This window comes from Suricata suricatta, chromosome 7 (genome assembly GCF_006229205.1).
Source record: "Suricata suricatta isolate VVHF042 chromosome 7, meerkat_22Aug2017_6uvM2_HiC, whole genome shotgun sequence".
NCBI classification, from domain to species: domain Eukaryota; kingdom Metazoa; phylum Chordata; class Mammalia; order Carnivora; family Herpestidae; genus Suricata; species Suricata suricatta.
Window position 1 is genome coordinate 114,336,340 of NC_043706.1, and position 23,223 is coordinate 114,359,562.

Here is a 23,223-nt window from a genome sequence, read left to right on the forward strand (position 1 = left end):
GTATCTGTCCTTCTCCGCCTTACTTATTTCACTTAGCATGATACCCTCAAAGTCCATCCACTTTCCTACAAATGGCCATATTTCATTCTTTCTCATTGCCATGTAGTACTCCATTGTGTATATATACCACATCTTCTTGATCCATTCATCAGGTGATGGAGATTTAGGCTCTTTCCATGTTTTGGCTATTGGTGACAGTGCTGCTATGAACATTGGGGTACATGTGCCCCTATGCATCAGCACTTCTGTATCCCTTGGGTAAATCCCTAGAGTGCTATTGCTGGGTCATAGTTCTATCAATAGTTTTTTGAGGAACCTCCACACCGTTTTCCAGAGCAGCTGCACCAGTTTACATTCCCACCAACAGTGTAGGAGAATGCCCATCTCTCCACACCCTCGCCAGCATCTATAGTCTCTTGATTTGTTCATTTTAGCCACTCTGACTGGCGTGAGGTGGTATCTCAGTGTGGTTTTGATTTGTGTTTCCCTGATGATAAGTGATGTTGAGCATCATTTCATGTGCCTATAGGCCATCTGGATGTATTTGTTGAGTTTTAAATGCATTATTTTGTACGGAGAACTTAAAGTACCATAAAGAAAGAGCAATAGGCATCACACTACACTAAATATATCTAGCAGTGTCTAAAATCTACTGCATTCAAAAATTAAACATCTTGTGAAGCCCTGTAGAGATGCAATCCAGAATTCATATAAAATAATAACTTGAAAGGGGCCTGTTATGTTTACAAAGTCCTTTGATATACATGAAAAAACACAGCTAGGTTTTATTAAAAATGAAATTCTTAAAATCAAATAGTAAAGGGGCGCCTGGGTGGCTCGGTAGGTTGGGCATCTGACTTCCGCTCAGGTAATGATCTCGTAGTTCATGAGTCCGAGCCCCGAGTTGGGTTCTGTCCTGACAGGTCAGAGCCTGGAGCCTGCTTCAGGTTCTGTGTCTCCCTCTCTCTGTGTCCTACCCCCTCTCACGTTCTGTCTCTCTCAGAAATAAATAAGCATTAAGACAATTTGTAATCAAATATTAAAAATAAAATGTGGCTTTCAAAAAATAAAATGTCTGTCTTGAAAAAAAGAAAATAAATTTCATAACCCTGAGAAATGCTGCAAGGAAATCATCAGCCTGTAATTCCCTAAAACACCAGAAGGTGGCACTGGGATCTGTACTAAGACGCTAAAGTGGCCTCAATCCACAGCTCGGCCAGCTGCCTTGCTGGTAAGAGTGAATAGTGTATTGTATGTAGATGAAATGTTTAAAAAGCTTTGCTGCTAAAATAAATCTGGAAACTAGGGTTTGTTTGGTTTTTTTTTTTGAGATTTCACAGCATAAAGTAACAGAAGTGGTGTAAGCAAACTTGCTAATTTACTATAAATATATGAAAAAGATTTCGAAGAAGGCACACCTAATGGTTCACATGGAGGCAGCATGACTGAGGCCGGTGACCTGGGGACATGGTCGTGAGCCTCTCTGAGATGGCCGCTTCACTGGTACTTACTGGCTCCTCTCCACTCCTGCTGACTGCGTTCAGGCCTCTACTTTATAATGACATCACGCCAGCAGACCTCCTCCCCTGTCCAGCTTACCTACACCAGATTTCCTGATTGTCCCTGGAGAGAAGAGAAGGAAGAGACAGGCAGAGGGGAAATCTTGAAAAAGTAACTATTTATCCCAAGTATCTTTCCTTAAAAAACTTAGCTATTTTTTAAATGTTTTTAAATGTTTATTTATTTGTGAGAGAGAGAGACTCAGGGCATGAGTGGGAGAAGGGTAGAGAAAGAGGGAGACACAGAATCCAAAGCTCCAGGCTCCAACCTGTCAGCACAGAGCCCAACGTGGGGCTCAGACTCACGAGCCACGAGATCATGACCTGAGCCGAAGTCGGACGCTTAACCAGCTGAGGCACCCAGGCGCCCCTAAAAGACTTAGCTTTAGACCAGAAACAGGTAACATTGAAGTAGCAAGTTCTACTCTCACTGGGACTGGGAGTGGGTTAGGGATATTGGGAATGGTCTAGAAATTCAGTTACATTTCTGCACATCTGAGCAGTGTGTAAATGTCCGCACAGATGCATATATAGATAAGAGGGTATTATTTATGTTACACTGTAGTTGATATAAACAAGTTATATTAACATGATTTATTATGGGTGAGAAGTTTTCCTTTGTAAATTTAATTGACAAGTTGACTTTAAAATATATATAAATGAAATGAACTTAGAGTATCCTGAATAATTAGGAGAAAAGAAACAAAATGACAAAACTTTGGGACTCACACACTCTTACTTCAGGACATCATAAAACTATGATCACAGAGAGTGATATAAGAAAAGGCTAAACTTGAACATCAGCAAACAAAATTCAGAGTCCAGGAATAATCAACGTATGATCTAATGATTTTTTTAAGAATTTTTTTGTTTTTTATTTATTTTTGAGAGACAGAGAGAGACAGCGTGAGCAAGGGAGGATCAGGGAGAGAAGGAGATGCAGAATCTGAAGCAGGCTCCAGGCTCTGAGCTGTCAGCACAGAGCCCAGTGTGGGGCTTGAACTCATAAACTTTAAGATCATGACCTGAGCCAAAGTCGGATGCTTAACCGACTGAGCCACCCAGGCGCCCCTGAACCTAAATGCCTTTCAACTGGTAACTCAATAACTGAATTTCGGTGCATCCACACCAAGGAATACTACTCAGCAATAAAAAGGGATGGCATGCTGACACGCACCAGCATAGAGGAATCTCAAAAAAACACTGAATCAAAAAAGCCAGGCATGAAAGAGCACATGATGTAAGATCCCATTTTTATAAAATCTAGGAAAGATCGAACTAATGCGGTGACATAAAGCCAGTTTGTAGTTTCCTGGGGTTTTGTGTGGGAAGTGAGGTTGTCTCCAGATAGCAGAATCGAACTTTTGGGGGTGATGAAAATGCTCTTTATCTTGTCCATGATGGGGTTAGGTAGGTATACACATCTGAGAAAACAATGTAGTTAAAATGGGTGCATTTTGTCATGTGTAAGTTCTATTTGAAGCAATCTGACTTTAAACAATAAATAAGAAAACAGAAATCAAAACATACCAAGAGGCCAATGAAGAGAAGACAACATACGCCATACGTTTTATAATCTAACTGTCAAAGAAGAAAGCCAGGAAGTCTGACCTAACAAGATATAATCTCTAATCCTTTTGATACCCCAAGAACACATGAATGTTGGGAAGCCCACAGTTAAGTTGTCTCCCTCATAGTACAGAAGCCTCAAGGACTACAACAGATCTGACCGCATGATGTGAGGCCACAGACCTTCCTCACTCAGTCCCAACCAGTTAGAAAACTTCCTTGGGGGACCCCTGGCTGGCTTGGTTGGTAAGACATGTGACTCTTGATTTTGGGATTGTGACTTCAAGCCCATGGTTGGTGTAGAAATTACTTAAAAATACAAATCTGGAAGGAAGGAAGAAAGAAAAAAAAATTTCCTCAAGGAAGGAAGGAAGAAGGAAAGAAAGATGGAAAGAAAGAAAGAAAAGATGGAAGGAAGGAAGGAAGGAAGGAAGGAAGGAAGGAAGGAAGGAAGGAAGGAAGAAAAAGAAAGAAAAAAAACTTCCTCAGTAGATTTTCTAGAAAACATCTGAGGAAGGAAAACCCGTGCACTGTAATACAAAGTCAAGAGTACCACCTCTATACCTACGGCCCTTTACCCTCAAAATACAGTAAAGTGTGTACATAAAATATGTGAGCCAAACCTCAGACTGTGATGTAGAAAGATAGAACGCTACTGTCAGATCAGTTTAGAAGGTAGACAAGAATTCACTCACATTTTTTTTTTCAGAGCAAAGAGAAGTGTTAGACAGAATTAGCTTGGCATAAGCAAGAAATGACATAACAACCCTGTAAACATAGAGTAAAGAAGAACTTATGTTACATTTTATGAAAAGAGACCGAAAAAGCTGATACTACATAAACCAATTATAGTGGAAAGAATTCCGATAAGTGTTTCCTGTTGTAAGCTTATTTAATAAGAACATGAATTTAATTAAACCAAAGCTCACATACAAGAATTTAAAACAGAATGAGATGAAAAGGGAGATAGAAGACCAATGCAAATAAATTTAGGACAAAACAAATTTAGCACCAAATAAATTAGGAAAAGCAAGACGCAGAAGAACTCTTCCAAAAAAATACACAAGATAAAGTACTTGTGAAAAATTCCAAATGGATTTTCAAAAAACTGTGTAGATATAATATAAGAAAATTTCCCTGAAATGAAAAAAAAGTGACTATCTGTAGTGAATGAACACTTTGTGTTTCAGGAAAATTGAATGCAGATGTTCAACACTGAAATACGTTTAGTTTAATTTGAGTTCCACAGATAGATGAAGAATGTTCCCATTCATCCAAAGAGACCTCCCAAGGGAAGGAAAAGGTATGACCTCAAAACATTATATCCAGCCAACTGCCATCCAAATAAAAATGCAGAAATTCTCAAATACAAAAAAACAAAAACAAAAACCAACTCAAGGCACAAAGCACCCGGAAGTCCTTCTTGATTAACCAACTCGCAGATAACATTCTGATGAATCAAATGAAAAAACTCAGAAATGCAGAAATCCTGCAAGATTAGGGATTATCACTGAATCTATTTAAATTTAAAAATTGTATTAAATATTGTGGGACTTTGGCTTGAGAATTATATGCCAAAATTTAAAATCTTGAAAGTATACAAAATTATAAGTAATGAATACTTGGAGGCATGGAAAAGGGATATAGGAGAAAATGACCATCCTCATCTAAATGGATGGATCTAAAATGGAAACGTAAAATGTGTGCGACATTTTAATGTCCTTTACAATCTATGTTCTCAACATTTGAGACCTGTTTACAAGATATTACCCTTCTTGGCTAAAACCAACAGCAGCAACAACATTCACCTGAAGCTCAACAACTGTCCAGTCTTAGTTCAGTGTTTTTATATAAATTAAACAAAATTATAATTTGATATTTTTATTTGAAACAGTGCACAAATGATAACCTTTATAACAGTAGTTTATTCATCTTTATAGCAAGACCTCCATAGAAAGACATCTGTAATAACCTTAATTAATGTTAGTATTGTTTATTTCTTTTTTATTTTATTTCATTTATTTATCTTGAGAGAGAGAGAGCGAGCGAGCAAGTGCATGCAAACAAGTCAAGGAGGGACAGAACGAGAGAGGGAGAGAGATAACCCCAAACAGGCTCACTGTTAGCACTGAGCCTGACTCAGGACTCAGTCTCACAAACCCTGAGTTCATGACTTGAGAAGAAATCAACAGTTGGACACTCAACGAACTGAGCCACCCAGGGGCCCCAGTATTGTTTATTTCTAGAATTTGAAGTGATGGCTTGTGTATTCTTTTTAACACCTTTTCTTCTGCAGTCCTTAAAACTCCTATAATAAGCATGTGGAATTTTTACACAATATAAACATAGAGGGATTTTTCTTACAAGGAAAAATACTTTTTTAGAAACAGAATAAATTATATCAAACTTTCCATCACATCAGCCTCACTGGAACTACGTAGTGTTGATGTGTGGTACAGCAGAGAATACAGAATTTATCTAAACTCATGATCTACTCTGTTATCTGAACCTTATGAGTGTTTTGTTTTTCCTTAAGCCTTGCCAGATCTGTAGGAGGTAGAGAAAAACTGCAGCCCCCAGAACAGACAAATCCTGAGACAGGATATAGTTGTCTCTGTGTTTCTATCAGTTCCTCCTCTAAGCCTAGGATTGTTACAGAATGTTTAAGATAAGACAAAGCATCTAGCTGATTATTATATTCAAAGCACAGAACAGAGATTTGGGGCTATATTTTATAGGACATTCCTCTTTAGTACTGTATCCTGAAACCAAACTCCCAATATTTTTTTAAGTAAAACAGAAAAATAAAAAAAAACATCCAACTATTTCTCTTTCTGATCTTTTAGCCAACACCTTGTTGGTTTGGCTTTCAACAATATTTATGTCAGTGTGATGATGAGCTACCTTGAAAGTCTGATTTAAAGCCTACACATAATTTTATAATAGAGGCTCCTTTTCACTCATATTTTTGAATATGTAATTTTAACCATGTAGTTAAATGGTTCTATGTGGGCAATGACATCTCAAAACTGGTCTTGTTCTCTGATGCATTCTCCCTGTCTTTTTAAGTAATGAAAAACCCAACTTCAATGTGTCCTGGGAATGACCACAGGTGTGGGCTCAGAGATCTCTGTAACATGGAAGTGGAGCATTTTCAGAGGATTTACACAGACAACACAAAAGAAAATAATGAGGCCGTAGAAAACACTTTGAATCTCATTGCCTTGTAAAACAAACAGCTTTGAATGTCCATGTGTTTTCAACATTCTCTCAGATTAATCCTTGAAGAGGAAAAGTTTCTAGGCAATATGTAAAAAAATATATATATATATTCTAAAGGGGAAAAAAGGGCTACTAAGTCTTTGTAAGGCAATATTGATATTTGTAAGGAACAATATTGATATTTGTCTGACATTTTATACAGTTTTGATATTCATTACTATTTTATTTTTTGCATGTGTAATTATTTATTTTGAGTAAAAAGGCAGATATCTATCTACCTACCAGAGGTATGTAAACAGTGCAAACACTGGCTCCTTCATTGATTATGTAGATATGATGCTGAACAGCCTTTTAACCCCTCAATTTCCATTTCCTCTTCTATAAAAATAGGATTACAAGTCCTACTCTACCTATTGGAATTGTGTGAAAACAAATTAAATGAAATTTTACATATGGAGATACTTTATAAACTACAAGCTAATTTACACAAGCAGTTTGTTATTTGTATTTTAGTAGATACAGACTTCTGGTGGTCATTGGGTTGTCTGGATAGGAACTCACTAGAACATATTCACTAGAACATAGTAAGTGTAACTCAAAAGAAGAGTGCTCTTAGTTCATAATTTACAAACTCTCTAATAGATTGGAACAAAAAAGTAGATCATGATTATATTCTACTTCAGGGAGTGCATCTGCCACATTCTCATTGAGTGTTTTTTAATCCTTAAACACACTCCCTCCAAAATCTATGTGTATCTTTTGCCCAATTTCATCAGTCTCTTTTATTCTGAAAAGTCCTAGTCATTAGACAATTCTTCCTTATATTAAAACAAAATCTGGGGCACCTGAGTGGCTCAGCCGGTTAAGTGTCCGGCTTCCAGCTTAGGCTCAGGTCATGATCTCACGGTTTGTGGGTTCGAGCCCCGTGTCGGGCTCTGTGCTGACAGCTCAGAGCCTGGAGCCTGCTTTGGATTCTGTACCTCCCTTTCTCTCTGACCCTCCCCTGCTCGTGCTGTCTCTCTCTGTCTCTCAAAAATGAAAACATAAAAAAAATTAAAAAAGAAAATAAAACAAAATCTATGCCCCAAAATTTCTACCAGCCACTCTAATTCTTTGTGCTATTACTAAGAATGAATAAAATCATTTTTCCTACATCATTCCTTATATATTCAAAGCAGAACTTTTGATTTCTGCTTCAAATATACTTCCCCCCAGTACTCACACATCCTTATTTAACCTTCCTCTTCTTTTTCTCCCATCATCTCCTTGAATTGCCATCAACTGACAAGTCCAGTATGTGCTATCCTGAGAAAGTAACCTGCTTGCCACCACTTCTCATCAGCTCTACTGCCACCACCTGGTTCCCAGTCACATTCGCCTCTCAGCTGGGTGATCACAACAGTCTCCTGGTTGGTATTATGATTTCCAATCTGGTCCTCCTAGAATCCTTCCTCAATTCAGTAGCCAAATCAATGTTGTTTATATCCTACAATGGGTTTTCTTTGCACTTAAAACCCAAAGTCTTTATGTCTATAAAGTCCTACATGATCTTTATGTAACCTACAAAGTTCCAGTTGAAGTCAGACCTCCTCACTTACACTCTACCGTATTTCACTTTCTTCCAGTCAAACTTGCCTTCTGGCTGTTCTTTGAACATTCTAGCTTCATATCCACCATAGGGTCATTATGGTGGCTCTTCTCTCTGCAAAGAGTATACTTTAGATCTTTCCATGGCTGCCTCTTCATCATCTCCTGCTATGGAGTGAATGTTTGTGTCCCCCCCCCCAATTCATATGCTGAAATATTAACACTCAATGTGGATAATATTAGGAGGTGGGGCTTTTGGGAGGTGATTAGCTCATGAAGGCAGAAGACCCATGGGATTAGTGCCCTCATAAAAGCAGGTCGAGAAAGCTCCCTTGCACCCTCTGCCCTGTGAGGTTACAGGGAGAAGGTGGCCATCTACGAGAAAGTGAGTCTTCACCAGACACTGAGTATGCTGGCTCCTTGGTCTTGGGCTTCCCAGCCTACAGAAGAGCGAGCAATAAATTTCTATTATTTATAAGCCACTCCGTCTATGGTATTTATGTTACGGCATCCTGGGCAGACTGAGACACTTCCCAGAGAGGCTTCTACCACCCTAATGACAACAGCTACATACTTTTTTCACTGTCTCAATTATTTTCATAACATTGGCTAATATCTAAAATTTTACATTTATAGTATTTATTACCTCTCTGCACTGTAGAATATAATCCCAAGAGGGCAGGAATAATATGTATCTTGCTTATTATTTAAGTAGTTCCTGTGATGTGCAATTGTGCAGACAGAGTGAACATAACCAGCCTAGACTTCCATCCTTAGAAATGCCCATTTGGACGGTTGGCCTTCGGCTGATGTCAGGGACCTTAATTAGTAAACAATTTCCTACACTGATATAAGACTTTCTCTAAATGAAGAATGACTCATTGTGCCTAGATTATTTGTACACACAATGCAATTTATGTTGACCATCTGCTTTCCTTCTAAGAGTCTAGATTTTGATACTTACCAGGCAGAAGACACCTATGCAATCAGCCTTTCATAAAATCTCTGGGTGTTGAGTCTCTAATGAGTGTCTCTGATTGACAACATTTTGTTGTCATACTTTGTCATACTTTGATCCTAGTGTTACTAAGTACATTCTGTGTGACTCCACTGGGGAGGCTCCCTGGACACTTGTACTGGGTTTCCTCTGGACTTGGTCCATATCCCTTTTCCTTTTGGTAATTCTGCATTGTGTTCTTTCTCCGTAATGAATATCAGCCATAAAACACAGTAATAGGCTGAATCCTTTAGGTCCTTTTAAAAAATCACTGGACCTAGCAGGAGTCTTGGGGACCTGCATATACCAATGAAGAAGCTTACCTTGTCACTGCAGCTAAAAACAATTAAATAGAATGGGACTTAAAACAATTCTGTAACATGGTGACAAATCCAATACGAAAACAAAGCCCACCCCTCTCTGAAGTACCCACAGCACTACTTACGTGACTGGCCTATAGATCTCCTTAACGCCAATGAACTGAAGTTGTTCCATAATGTCGGGAATACTTGCACATCGAGTAAGATTAATTCTTGGGTAATAAAGAAGGTATGAAAGACACATTTCATTCCTGGTGCTTAGTCCGCCCTGAAAATAAATACTTATTTAGAAAAGTATATGTTCCACCAAATCCGACACAGCACACAAGCCACCAATGTCACACAATTCCATCCAAAACTGAAATGTAATAAATCTTAAAGCTGAAAAATAATAATCTCACTGACAGTTTTGTTTTTAAAAAAGGCAGAGACATATTGAAAAATTAATAGAATTATTTCCATCTCTTTAAGAATTGCCTTTGACAACCTAATAATCTCTTTTAAATTCTGTTCTTTTGATGTGAACGTCTCACTACAGTGAGGATTATGGGAATGTTTGGTTAACAGGATACCAATCAATCAGTTTGATGGAATCTTTGCCTAATTGCACTGAATTTTCTATAAAATTGTTTTCATGTGTATAGACATCAGCAGACGGATACCACAGGGAAGACAGATTTCACGTTTTGCATCCAGGCAGCAAATTACCTACTGAAATTAAAAAGATCAAAAGTCCTTAGAAGAACAGAATCTAGAATAGAATCTAGAACTGCTACAACATATTATCCACGGTGTCAAATTTTCAACCAAAAGTTATTAAATATAAAAAGAAACAGGAAACTGTGAACTGTGCTCAGAAAAAAAAAGCAGAAACTGATTGTGAGAAGATACAGATGCTGGATTTAGTAAGAACATAAAAACAGACGTAAATATGTTCAAAGAGTTCAAAAAAGATGTTCAAGTAATTCAAGGCAAATACATTAAAAATGAGTAAACAAATAGAGAATGACACCAAAGAAAGGAAAACATAAAAAAGAACAAAATAAAACTTCTGGAGTTAAAAGTTATCATCTCTGAATAAAAAGTCACAGGATGGGTTTCACAGCCAATTTATGGCAGAAGAAAGAATCAGTGACCTTGAAGACAGATCAACAGAAAATTCCCAATCCAAGGGACAGAGAAAGAAAGAAAAAAAAATTACATAAAATTAAAATATCCCAGAAAATATCTCAAAATACAATATTAAATGTTACAACATACACATGATTAGATTTCACAATGAGAAGAGAAAAAAGGGTAGAAAAATATTTGAAAAAAATGGCTGAAATCTTCCCAAAGTTAGTGAAAAACATGAACTTTCAGACCCAAGAAGGTCAACAAATCCCAAAGAAAAATATGAAGAGAACAATACCTATACATATCAGCCATATAGCTGAAAGTCAAAGACAGAACATTTTGAAAGCAGCACGAGAAAAATACCACACAGCATACAGGCAAACAATAATAACAAGGCCAGCTGATGAAGTAACAAAAAGACATTGGGATTATAGGAGCTCCTGGGTGGCTCAGTTGATTAAGCACCCTACTCTTGATTTTGGCTCAGACCACGATCTCACGGTCGTGAGATTGAGCCCCGGGACTCCTCACTGGGCATGGAGCCTGCTTCAAATTCTCTCTCTCCCTCTCTCTCTGTCCTTCCCCTGCTAGTGTTCTCTCTCAATCTCTCTCAAAAACAAGACAAACAAAAAAAGATATTGGGATTACATATTCAAGTGCTGCAGGGAAAAATAAACTAATGAAGAATTCTGTACCCAGTAAATCCTCTATTCATCAAAAATGAAGGCAAAAGAAAGACTTGGTAGTAACGTTCGTACTCATTAACGCAATGGCTAATACTCAATGATTTTACAAATTGCAAAATGCAATGGGTTGCACTTGAGCAAAGCAGGACTGGGCAAAGGAAGAAGCTGACCTACAAAGGAGGTTGCAAGTGATGCCTCAGTAACTATCTATCTTATTTAACTTATCCTTCAGCCCACTTGGCTGCTCACAGTGGTGCCGCATTGCTGGAAGAGAGCTGGGCAACTGTCCTCTCCCCTCAGCCAGTTGACGGCTTTTTATGCAGGGAGAGGAACTTCAAAGTGCGGCCTTCCCTCACACGGAGAGAAGTGCCCAGTGAGTCATGTTTTAGTGGTTTAGCTGTGCTGGACCTGAAGAGGGAGAGTGTCCAGACAGACCACCAAAATACACACGAAAGTAACAATTTATTGTGTCTTATGAAACAAAGTCATAGATAAGGCACGAGACAAATAAAGCCAACACTAGCGGGCTGGCTGCACTCTCTGTGCTCAAGTTTCATCCTCTCTTCCCACCCTAACTGAAGATGAGGATTACCTTACTATCTGACTTATCATTCTATTGTTTTTCAGACTCTTTACCTTCAATTTATAAATGTGTGTATGCATCCCTAAATGACATTTTAATTTTGTATGTTCTACAACTTTAGATATGTTACCATACTGCGTATGATCTGCTGCAAACTGGCCCTTTTCAATCAACATTTTGTTCTTCAGATATGTTAATAAGGTGGCTTTTGTTTATTAAGTTTTACAGACATATACTATAAGCATATATGAACATATTCTAATGTATTTATGTGTTCTCCTTCTGATAAAAGGTTGATTTGGTCCAGCTTTTTGTTTCCATGTTGTTACATGTTACTATGAATATTTTACGTATTTCTCTCCTGGAACACTCCTGCAAAAGGAACCTTAAGATTAAATCTACATGGGAATGGAACTTAGTAGAGCGTATATGAATGTCCAGCTTTACTAGATGATGTCATGCTTTTCCCCAAAGTGGATTTATAAACTTACATTTAGTGCTATGTGAGGGTTCCAAGTTTAGTACACTGTAATTGCAATTTTATTTTATTAAAAAAATTTTTTTAATGTTTATTTGTTTTTGAGAAACAGAGAGACAGCACGAGCAGGAGAAGGGCAGAGAGAGAAACAGACACAGAATCCGAAGTAGGCTCCGGGCTCTGAGCTGTCAGCACAGAGCTCGACACGGGGCTCGAACGCAGGAACCCCAAGATCATGACCTGAGCCAAAGTCGGCGCTTAACTGACTGAGCCACCCAGGGGCCCCATGTAATTGCAATTTTAAATACTGCCAAACTGATGGGTATAAAATATTTCATTTTGGTTTATATATGCATGATCCTGCTTTCAATTGAAATTAAGCATCCTTTCAGATGTTTATTACCTATTTGGGCTTTTATTTCTGTGAAATAAATAAATAAATCTTTTTCTATGGTATGTTTGTCTTACACTGCTGATTTTTGAAATTTTTTTTTTTTATTTTTGTCATCTGTATATCCAACTGTGCTAATATTCTTTAATGGAAAGTGCATCCTTTGCCACTTAAATGAATACCATGACTATTGTAAACCAAGTTTCCATATAGGGAGTTTATAGGTCAGTCTCCAAAATTCTTATTATGCTCTACTGTTCTAACTCTGGACCCAAGTGCACTATCGATCACCGTAGCTTTAAAATAGCTTGTCTCCACCTTTTACTTCTTAGTAGTGTCTCACCTGTTACTAACCTTTAGTCTTCTAGGTAGATTTTAGAATCAACTGGTTCCATATAAAAGCTAAAACTAAAATTTTTAGAAATACATTTTTAAAAAAGAGCAAATCTTTGCAGCTATGACTAGACAAAGATTTCTTAGGGATACAAGGATCTTAAATCATAGAATTTCTGTGTAATTTTTAGGCAAATTTGAAGAGAAAGATTATTTGATTGGACTTTTATATCCATGAACGTAATACCTCTTCATCTCTTTTAGTGGACTAGTGTTCTGCAATCAAGATTTATTATTTTTCCATAGAGACCAAATATATCTAATACTAGATTTTATTTCTTCAGAACTTCTTGAGATAGTTTCTTATATACTAAAATAGTTAATTTTAGATATCAATTTTGAGAAGGTTTTTGATGTAGAGAATTATAATGTCTGTGAATACTGTATTTTGCTTCTTTGTTTCTTCCTTTCTGATCCATAGACCTTTTTTCTTTTCTGTAAAATGTTGAATAAAAATAGTGATAATAAATACCTTTCATCTTCCTGATATTAAATTAATACTTCCAATATTTCAGTTAATTAGATATTTGCTACGGATTTTTCATAGTTAAGCTCCATCTGGTTAAGGCAATTCTTTCCTATTCCTGGTTTGTGAAATGTTCTTTTTTTTAATGATTGACTTAAATTTTAGGAACTTTTTTTCTGCCCCTATTGACGAGGTCACATGTCTTTTTCCTTCAATCTCTTAATGTAGAATGGTATTAATATATTTTCTATTTTAAACCAATTTTATATTCCTTAGCTAAGTTAACCCCAAATTTGCCCTAACATTTCATTTTTATATGATGCAGAATTTGGTTTGTCAATACTCCGTCAGAGATACCTTCATCAAGTGCATGTTGTGACCTCTTTCGTATTGTCATTATTAAATTTTAGCATGAAGAGTATGTTAACTTCATAAAACGGGTTAGTGGGAAGTGTTCTCTGGAAGAGACTAGGTAAGGCATAAGTCTGTCAGGACTCCCCAGTGAATCTGTTTGGTCAGAAGACTGACCTTAGGGTCATACAATTCATTCTTCCTTTTGAAGTCTTGATTCATCTAAGTCCAAACTCAAGCAGATGGTCGTTTGTGATCATAGGCCTTTAATAAGTTTTGGTGAAGAAAAACTAAAAGACTAAAGATAGCTTTTCATGAAAGAGTGAATAAATTATACTGCAAATATTGCTATAATATCACTAGTTAACCTGATAAAATGCTAAAATAGCTCTAATTTCACTTTTATGATGTTTCATGCTGAAGAGGTTCAGGAATTTTGCCTCTCAATGAGAATGCTTTTACTTTTCCTCCTCTAAAATCAAAGTTTATCTCTCTTTCTCCACAAATGAATTTTAATAATAATAAAAATTTTCTTACCCAAGTCATCCGGGCTCTATCTTTTGTGTTGTAACGACACTCAGTAATGAGATTATCTCCCTAAAATATAAAAATAAAAGTTTTCAGATAATTTTAGGTTGCTTTATTTATCTAATAAATAAAATAAAAATATTGTAGGCCCATAGTTTTATTTGCTATATGAGTAGATTCACTAAGCAATTTGTTTCAGGGAGACCTTTGATCTGCTTAGTTCTAAGAATGCTAGCATAATGAGCAAACAAACAAACAAACAAACAAACTAATAAGGCTCTCTCCAGCCAAACGCCACCATGTTCTACCTGCATGACCTTAAGTGAGAAAAGAATTATCTGGGCACAATTTATTTACTTAAAAACTAATTATATAAAATAGCTGTTGTTTTGCACAGCTGTTGTGAGGAGTTTAAGTGATATAATATGCATTTAATTCTTAGATTAAACATTCCATAAATATTAGCCATAGATACTAGTTATTGCATTCGCTCTTCATTTATATTACTTTATTTAAAGGCTTTTCGTCATGTCTTTATTTCCTTACAACAGAATTCTGAAGCAAAATAATAGTAATTTATTGCTCCAGTGTTTTCTAACCTTTTGAACAGTTCAGGACACACGAAATTAATTTTTTATGGCCCACTGCTCAGGCAAATGGACAGACCAAAGACAGCTTGCTCTGGGTGTCGGTCCCTAGATTTGTTCTCCCTGGACTACAACTCCGAAGGTGCTGAGGTCAGTATCTCACCCACCACCCTTCCCTCATGAACCGAAGTATTGCTGCAAGCTGGATGACAGAGTATAGTATAATTAGTTCTGTCCGAAAACTCTGTCAAATGAAAGAATTGTCCTTACATTCATTTTTACTGAAACGTAACTTCCCTAAACTATCCAATGGCTTAAAAAAATCTCTGATTTTTTTCCATGATCAGAACTGCAACTCCAAGGTTTACTGAAAAGTTAAGAAGAGAGTAGTGTTTGGTACTCAGAACCCAAGTTTTTATTTTCTTTTTAAAACAACAACTTGAGCTGCCCCTGGGAATAGTAAGAAAAATGAGTTTTGATTTTGGAAAGCAGATCAAACACATTCCCTCTGGGTTGTGCAACACCCACGGTGGGTGGCTTAAAGAATGTGAGGACGATGAGCAATTCACTTTTCACATAGAAACTTTGCTAAATCTCAGTAGGTAGATGTCTTGACTCTTCTAATATTCCGTGAAAGAGAAGAAAACATTCATACTGGTAAGATTGTTTGTTCTTCCTTAAGATACTGAAACTCCTGAAAATTGAAGTCAAAATCATCATCATAAGCCAGTAATCTCATTTCCTCCCCTTTGCGAAAATGACGGAGCCTGATGCCCCTGCCAGCCAGGTGAGCATGAAGAAGAACAGCAAAGACGTGGATTCCGCTTGGCTTTTCGGCTTCCAGAGCCTACGGGCAGGGCACACAGAGGAAGACACAATTAGCCCAAACAAGTGCATGTTCAGACAGTTCACAGTAAAAGAGACTTGGAGGGACAACTAAGAAGAAAATCTAGAGCAATTTAAGTGAATGCTTGAGCAGCCAAACATTTTGAACTTGGATTTTTCATGACTTATTCCTAGCAGGGTTAGCTTTGTGAAGTAATGTTTGAGGGCAGCTAAGAAAGGGAATGGATGCTTACTGCGGACCTACGGGGCCACTCCTAAATGTTATCTTTTCCCTTCTTTTAGGAGGTAAAGAGTCAATCAAAGCCCTGGCAAAAAGATTCCAGCATATTAGTGACCTGTAAATGGAAACTCTTAAAAGGACAAATTATTCCCACTTTTGGAGATAAGGAAACCAAGTGGAAAAGTGGAATTATGTGAATTGCCCATGTCCTACAGCTAGTAAACGATGTCATGTCAATCTGAATCATGGTCTAAATAACGCAAAGGGCTTAATCTTTCCCCTTCAACAGTCTGCGATCTATCTACAATTCTTATGATTCAGAAAGATTTTGATAGAATATGATTGAAATATGTTTGCTTAAGAAAAAAGAACTTTAATACTTTAATATTTGAATAAACACTTTAAATTCTTTTTTCTTATCCAATATTTATTTTTATATTCGGTATTCTTGCTCTTTGGTTTAAGTAGGGCAACTATAAAGCAGAGAAAAGGAGAAAAAATTGAAAATGAATAATGGAAAAACCAAATGTACATAATAGTAGAGGTATGAAAAAGAAACTAGGTAACCAAAGGTAGAACTTGTCGAAGATAAAACAAAGCATCCAATACGAAGTAGGTCTGGAAGGAAAACACCTGGATTTTATTCTTCTCTAGAATTCTACTCCTAGAGTCTTCAAGATTTAAAAAACCATCAAATGTCTTGCCACCATGATAAAATGGCTTTAAAACATGACAATAAGAAAAAGATAAATATTAATAAACATGAGATTCTCCAAACACAGTTTTTAAGAGCATTGATTAATCTCTAAGTAGCCAGATGCTCCACATACCTCTTCTAGGCATTCCAGAGTACAGTGCCCCTCAGACCGAAATTCAGGCATCCCTGGCGGGATGGTATGGAAAAGGCTGACCCAGAGGCCAGCCTCAATCACCCCAGCATCATATTTCCTTATATCTGTTGTATGAAATAACCTCAGCCCAGAATTATCTATTAAGCCTGGAATAAGAACATATAGTTAAAAGTGAGTTTGAGTTCTTAAAAAAATTAAAATTAAAATAAGGTTCTAAACATTCAGTTGAAATGGGTTTATTCATTTTCCTTAAAACTTCATAAGGGGAAGAATTACAAGTAAAGATTACTGAAAGGCAACATTCAGTTTCACAAATAGGAATTAAAAGACGAGCCGCCGTATTGTCTGAGACCATTTTTGACTTACACAGCACACCATGGGAGAAATGTTTGTGTGGTCTAGCTGATATAGTCCACAATTATCTAACATAAAGGCAAAAGGAAAATTCTAAAGTCATTCAACAGAATGTAGAACAACTGAACATAAGTTTTATATTATACTGTTTTCAGGTAAAGTTCAGTAACATTTCTATAGAGGGGAAACACCTTAGTCTAGAAACCATCTGCTAATAGAATAGTGATAAATTTTTTAATAGTTTGCCACCATTCTTTTAATCATTCAACAAACGGTCCTTCAATCAACAGAAAATAGTAATTTATTATGTGAACATCAAGCATAATAATAGGCACGTGAGGATGAAAGATGAGTAAGACACATTCCTTGCTGTGACACTTTTCATAGTTGGGGAAGTAGGAGTCCCAAACCCTCCATAAATTTGTTCCACTGACTTTGAAATTAGCTGATCACTTTCTGCAGGGGTGACTTAGCTACCTGTGACTGCCAAGTTGACGGTTTGGAAAAACCGACATATACATAAATTTGTATTAATTGCTGTGATTAGTTTTATTGTTTCTCTTCCCACCACACCATAATTTCCATGAGGGTGGTTTGGTGTCTGTTTTTTGCTCACATTATATCATTAAGCACAGACCCAAGACAAAGCTGGTGCTCAGTATTTGCTGAATCATTGCACAAATCAATGTACAATAGTAACTTTCGGTTGCTTCTGTTGATAGCTTCATATTAAATCTTTCAACTTTTTGGTTTTGAAATATTACATAAGTAGATTTAGAGAAGTAGATTTAGAAATCAAATATAAGTACACTCCTCTCTTCATTTCAATATCATATTAAAGTGTCACTGCGTATTTCTTAAGCATATTTATGGTTTTCCTATCACACAACAAAATCTTAATATTTCCTAGTGTGATGAATGATACATTTTCATATATACAGTTAGAAAGAAAATGTTTCATAAACACCATGTATTTGAGACAAATTTACATCACAAAGAGAAAAATCTATTATTCTACTTTCTGGAAAGTACCATGCAAATTGTTTTTTAAGATCAGTGACCACATGTGCCCATTTGCCTGATTCAGTACCAGTTAATCACTGTCGTCGAGGTGTAATTATTAATAGTACCCTCATTCACTCTAAGGAGTAGCCTAATGTGGGTGGCAAATGCATAGCTTGATTCTTTCTAACAATAGATGCTAGTTTATTTCAACCCTATTAAGTTAGGTGTTCTAAAACTTTTTAAAAATCAGAGGTAAACTATATGAAGAATGAACTCACCCTCCTTATATGTCGGATTGTCATAATGGACTTCCAGGAGCACGTAGCGGGGATCTAACGGTGTGCCAAGGGATAATCCAACATGAGGTGGATAGGAAAAACCCTAAATAAGGAAAATTCTGTGAGACATACCCTATGAAAGTCCCTAAAAGTTCTATTCCTCTCAAAAACCAACCACTCTCAAAGATATCCCAGAACCCCATAATCTATCGTGGATAAAATAACAGGAAATTTAAAATTTTAAGGGAAGAATCACTGCCAATGGAAAGAAAAATAAGCCATCCTCAGGTCAGAAATAGTGTACAAAGCTTCACTTCTAAGTATGAGAACTGCAGGGGAACCAACATGATCGGTGGACTATGTCGCATCTCAGTTGTCAGTCATCAGCCCCACCTCTCCACCAATGGCCCAGGCGAAAATCACGGTCTCGCAGGTGAGGAAAGCATCGGGCATGTTGGGGTGGTAGCACTCGTGGCCGTAGTCCAGAACGCTGTCATTAAAGTGGCTGCTGCACTGATAGAGCAGGATGTGGTGGACCAGACTCTCGTGGCCTCTGTGTATCACTGGCTCCACCTAAACCAGCACAAAAGAGAGGGAGGATGTGGTAAGTCGACCCCCTACAAGACCCTACGACAAGCACAAAACCGGCAAAGAGGACTAGCAGTCTTGCAAAGGAACCCTTTGCTCAACTAGGTAAAGGTTATGACAGGGTTCAAGTTCTGGATATGAAAACAATGATGATGATGGTAACAATGGCAACAACACAAATGAGATAACCCTTTCCTCCCAGAATCAGAGGATTTACTAATGTTTGTTTTCCTTCTCATTCTGCGTGGCAGCTGTTTCAAAGTTCCTTTCTTCTAGGCTATTTTGACCTTGTCCCCTTTCTTTTTTCCTTTCTTTTCTTTTTTTTTTTCCACATAGGAAAAAAAAATTAAGGCTATGCATAGACATAAACTCCCTCAGACTCCCTCCCTTTCACTGCAAATTATTATCTTTATCCATCCCTACTGAAGGTGATAGTTAATGCCTTATTCATCTATTTATCTCTCTGTCTATCTATTAATACCTATCATCTATATATCTACCTGATGCTAAGCATAGTGCTGGGCACAAAGCAGAGTGCAATAATGGATATTTTTATTCTAGAGATTAAAATCAAATTCTAATAAGAATCTTACTATTAGAATTTGGGAGAGAAAACACCACAGTTGTAATATGCCCCTGTGACACTGCTCATATTAGGAGCGGGAAAGTAGAAACCAGTGAACAGAGAAGGAGCGATAAAGTTGCTGACAGCATATGCTCCTTCCATTCTCCTTCCTGAAGTTCCCTTCATAACACTAGCGCTTCAGCCCAGGAACTCACAATGAGCTGAGCACATTCTAAGGTTCCGAAGTCCCTTACCTACAGAGGACACACAGGAGCCCTGTCTGTACTTAGCTTAGCTGGGCTATCCTATCGGTGTTTCCATCAGCCACAGGGTCCTTTGAGCCTCCATTCATCTGCTAAAGAAACCGTGGTCTGTCCCTAAACTTCCAAGACTTAACCCATCTTAGAGCTCAACCCTCCATCGTTAGCCCTGACGACTCAAATGCAGGTGAACACATTCTGAAACCCTTGCTTGTTCTCCGCTTTAGACGTGCTTATAAAGATGAAGTGTTTTCAGCTCTTGGCTCCTGAGCCTTTCTATTTTGATTTTCTACATAGTTTTTGTTTCTTTCTTTCTTGTTTTTAAATCAGAAACTCTAAGCAGCCAAACAGGGAAGCAGTAAGTAGTAGGCAGAGATCTGAATAGGCAGCCGGGGGTTCAACTTTTTAAATCCAGCTTGCCTTTGTGTGCTGTCGTGAGTCATGCCGGAGCTAGCCCACATGTACATTTTTAACATCGCATTCACAGAAACGACACTGTGCACGGCTTTGTTTGCACTTGTCTCATCTCTAAAAGACTGCGCACCCTGAAGGCAGAACCTATTTTCTATTTTGCTTGAAAATGACAGTTATTGTTCAAGCATGCTTGCATAATACATTACACAGAGGTAACCTAGGATTCCTCTTAGATTTTAGTTTCCACGTCTAGTTGGAGGTCTCTTGTGAGACTTGACTTATTCGGGTGCATCAGCACTCCAAGCAGGACAGGGCACTGCTAATATGCCCACGGTAAGACAGGGACGTGAGACATTCTGCTAAGTGCCTTATCAGTTTAGACAGAACCTGTAGCGTGTACCGAGCTCCATAAGGTAGGTCCTAGAAAGGAGCCATTAGGGCTTTAAAGAAAACCTGGCTCTTGCCAAGGCAGCTACGGAAACAAGATGGTCTTCATCTAGGCACAGACAGAGAAAGCTAAGAATGCGCATAAAGTATATGTGTGAGTGGGTGGTGTCTGCTTTGAAAGAGCGTCACTAAACTTCTTGAAAGAAGTGTTGTTTTTTAAGAGCAAGTGTTGTTTTTGCCGTTGTTTTTAATATAGGAAATGCCGAAACCTACACCAGGCTTCCAAACTACCAGTGCATTCTAGGAATAATAATAGTAACAGCTGTATTTTACTTAGCATTTACTATGTGCCTAAATAGATTAGTCATTTGCTACATTTCCTTTAATATTTACAGTGACTCTATAAGGTGCATACTATTGTCTCCATTTTACAGGTGAGAAAAACTGAGACAGAGGATTAGGCAACAAGCCCAAAATACCACAGCCAGGTAACAGTAGACGGGGATTTGAAACTTGACTGGTCTGACCCCAGAGTCAGTACTCCTCCTGCTGCAATCACTGGAGAAGGACACACTGGAGAGGCACCAGGACCTGGAAGCTGCTGCCTGTGAATGGCGGGAGGAAAGACTGGGACAGCCTTATGTCTGGAGGGCGATCTCCTGCCCTCACCCCACTCCAGTGTCCTTTACCCCTTAGGAAGAGGAGACAGAGTGTGGCCTTTCAATATGTTCTTTCCTAAGAAGAGCAAATAACAAGGTCTCTCCTCAAAACCTGGTGAGGTCTTCAAGGAAAATTAAACTGTAATCTGATCTCCAGATTACAAACTGAGGGTACAGCCTGGAGGCTTTTTCTAAGAAAAAAAAAATACATGTATAAAACAACAAGAAGACATTCTGCATGCAAACCTGAGCGCTGATCACAGGAGAAAGTAAGAAGGCCTGGAAAGTGCAAACTGAGAAAGACCAGTGTCTCAGAAGGATAACTTCTGAACTAAGGGGACACTGAAGTCAGTGGAAAAGTACAGGTTACCAAACTCTGAAGAACAGAAGCATTTTTGGAGAAGGAACTTTAAAATGACCGTGTAGGATACTTAAGGGAGACCCCAAGCATATTCTGGTGGGAAGGCATGACCTGCTCAGTGCAGGGGTCAAGTTCCAGGGAACGGGAGCACCTCAACCAGAGTGGGTCTGGCTCTCGGTGCCCCACATGGAGCAGAATTTCCCACAGAGCTTCCTGCCGCGCTGACCAAGCACAGTGATGTTGGTTACCGATCCCAAAAAAGCCCACTGCTCATTATCTGATGCTTCCTCAACCAGTTCCACAAGTCTCTGAAGCAGTCACAGCACCTGTTGTGACATTCTTCCTTAGCAACATTCTTCCTTAGCCCAAATACGGCTACGGCAGAGACTGGAGAGTGCCAGAGGACGGAGAGAGAGGCGCTCGGTGATATGTCCTGCTTGCAGTTAGAATGCCAGCATAAACACTGCTCTTCCCTGGGTATTCGGCAACCGTCCGCACTAGAAGACTCTTCCTTTGGCATCATTGCATCGTTGAATTAGTGGTGCTGTTACACATTTTTATATGAGAAATATTTCTGAGACAAATAAAGCTATCATGTAGTGAATCACTGCTGTCAGCGGTAGCACTTTAAAAGGGCAACTTATTTTGGTTGCTTCTGAGATGTCACGTTGTTATCACAATCTAAATGGGAATGCCAACGGTTGCCTCTATTAAAACAAAAATTAAACTTCTAGAAATTGCCAAAGGAGGTCATGGCAACATAATGTATACAAATGTGGATAAATTGGTATTTCTAAGATTGGGACAAACATTTAATTTAACTTTTGTTTTAGGTTGGCTCTAAGACCACAGAAGCGATAAATAAAAGGAATCGGAAGTAGTGCACATGGAAGTGGGTGGCAATGATACATACACCCGATGACATATCAAATCGTGTTATTGATTACTGTGTTCTCATACATAGGAGGTATTTATAGTCCAGAATGGACGACAGTTCCACACACCTGCCTTCATACGCAACAGAGGCCAGGAAAGGATGGCCTGGCAGCTGCAGGTTTTCCATCAGCCCAGTGCCTAGTAAAGGAACAGTCAAGAAAAGAAATCACAGGTGGAAAGGAGGTGGAGAGGAGGTGTTCCACCTGATGGATTCTTAAGAGTAAAATGGTCTCTTCTTGAACCCTATGTCTCCAAGAAATTAAAAATACAATTACCCTATGATGCAGCAATTCCACTACTAGGTATTTACCCAAAGATACAAAAATGCTGATTTGAAGGGCACATGCACCCCAATGTTTATATCAGCATTATCAACAGGCAACAGACAAATTATGGAAAGAGCCCAAATGTCCATCAACTGAAGAATGGATAAGGAAGATGTGATATATACATATATACAATGGAATATTACTCAGCAATCAAAAAAGTGAGACCCTGCCATTTGCAACATGATAGAACTAGACTGTATTATGCTAAGCAAAATAAATCAGCCAGAGAAAGACAAATATCATATTCTTTCACTCATATGTGGAACTTAGGAAACAAAACAGATGAACACAGAGAAAGGGAAGGAAAAATAAGATAAAAAGAGAGGGGGGCAAATCA

General features: G+C 38.0%; 1 protein-coding gene across 1 annotated transcript in view; it reads right to left on the reverse strand.

Annotated features, from left to right (window-relative positions):
• Positions 1-23,223, reverse strand: part of MOXD1 (monooxygenase DBH like 1) — a 72,611-nt gene that overhangs the window by 5,168 nt on the left and 44,220 nt on the right. The window contains 6 exon segments of the mRNA XM_029943229.1: positions 9,380-9,522; positions 14,256-14,315; positions 15,489-15,680; positions 16,730-16,896; positions 18,388-18,490; positions 18,781-18,960. Coding sequence (XP_029799089.1) covers positions 9,380-9,522; positions 14,256-14,315; positions 15,489-15,680; positions 16,730-16,896; positions 18,388-18,490; positions 18,781-18,960 — 845 coding nt within the window.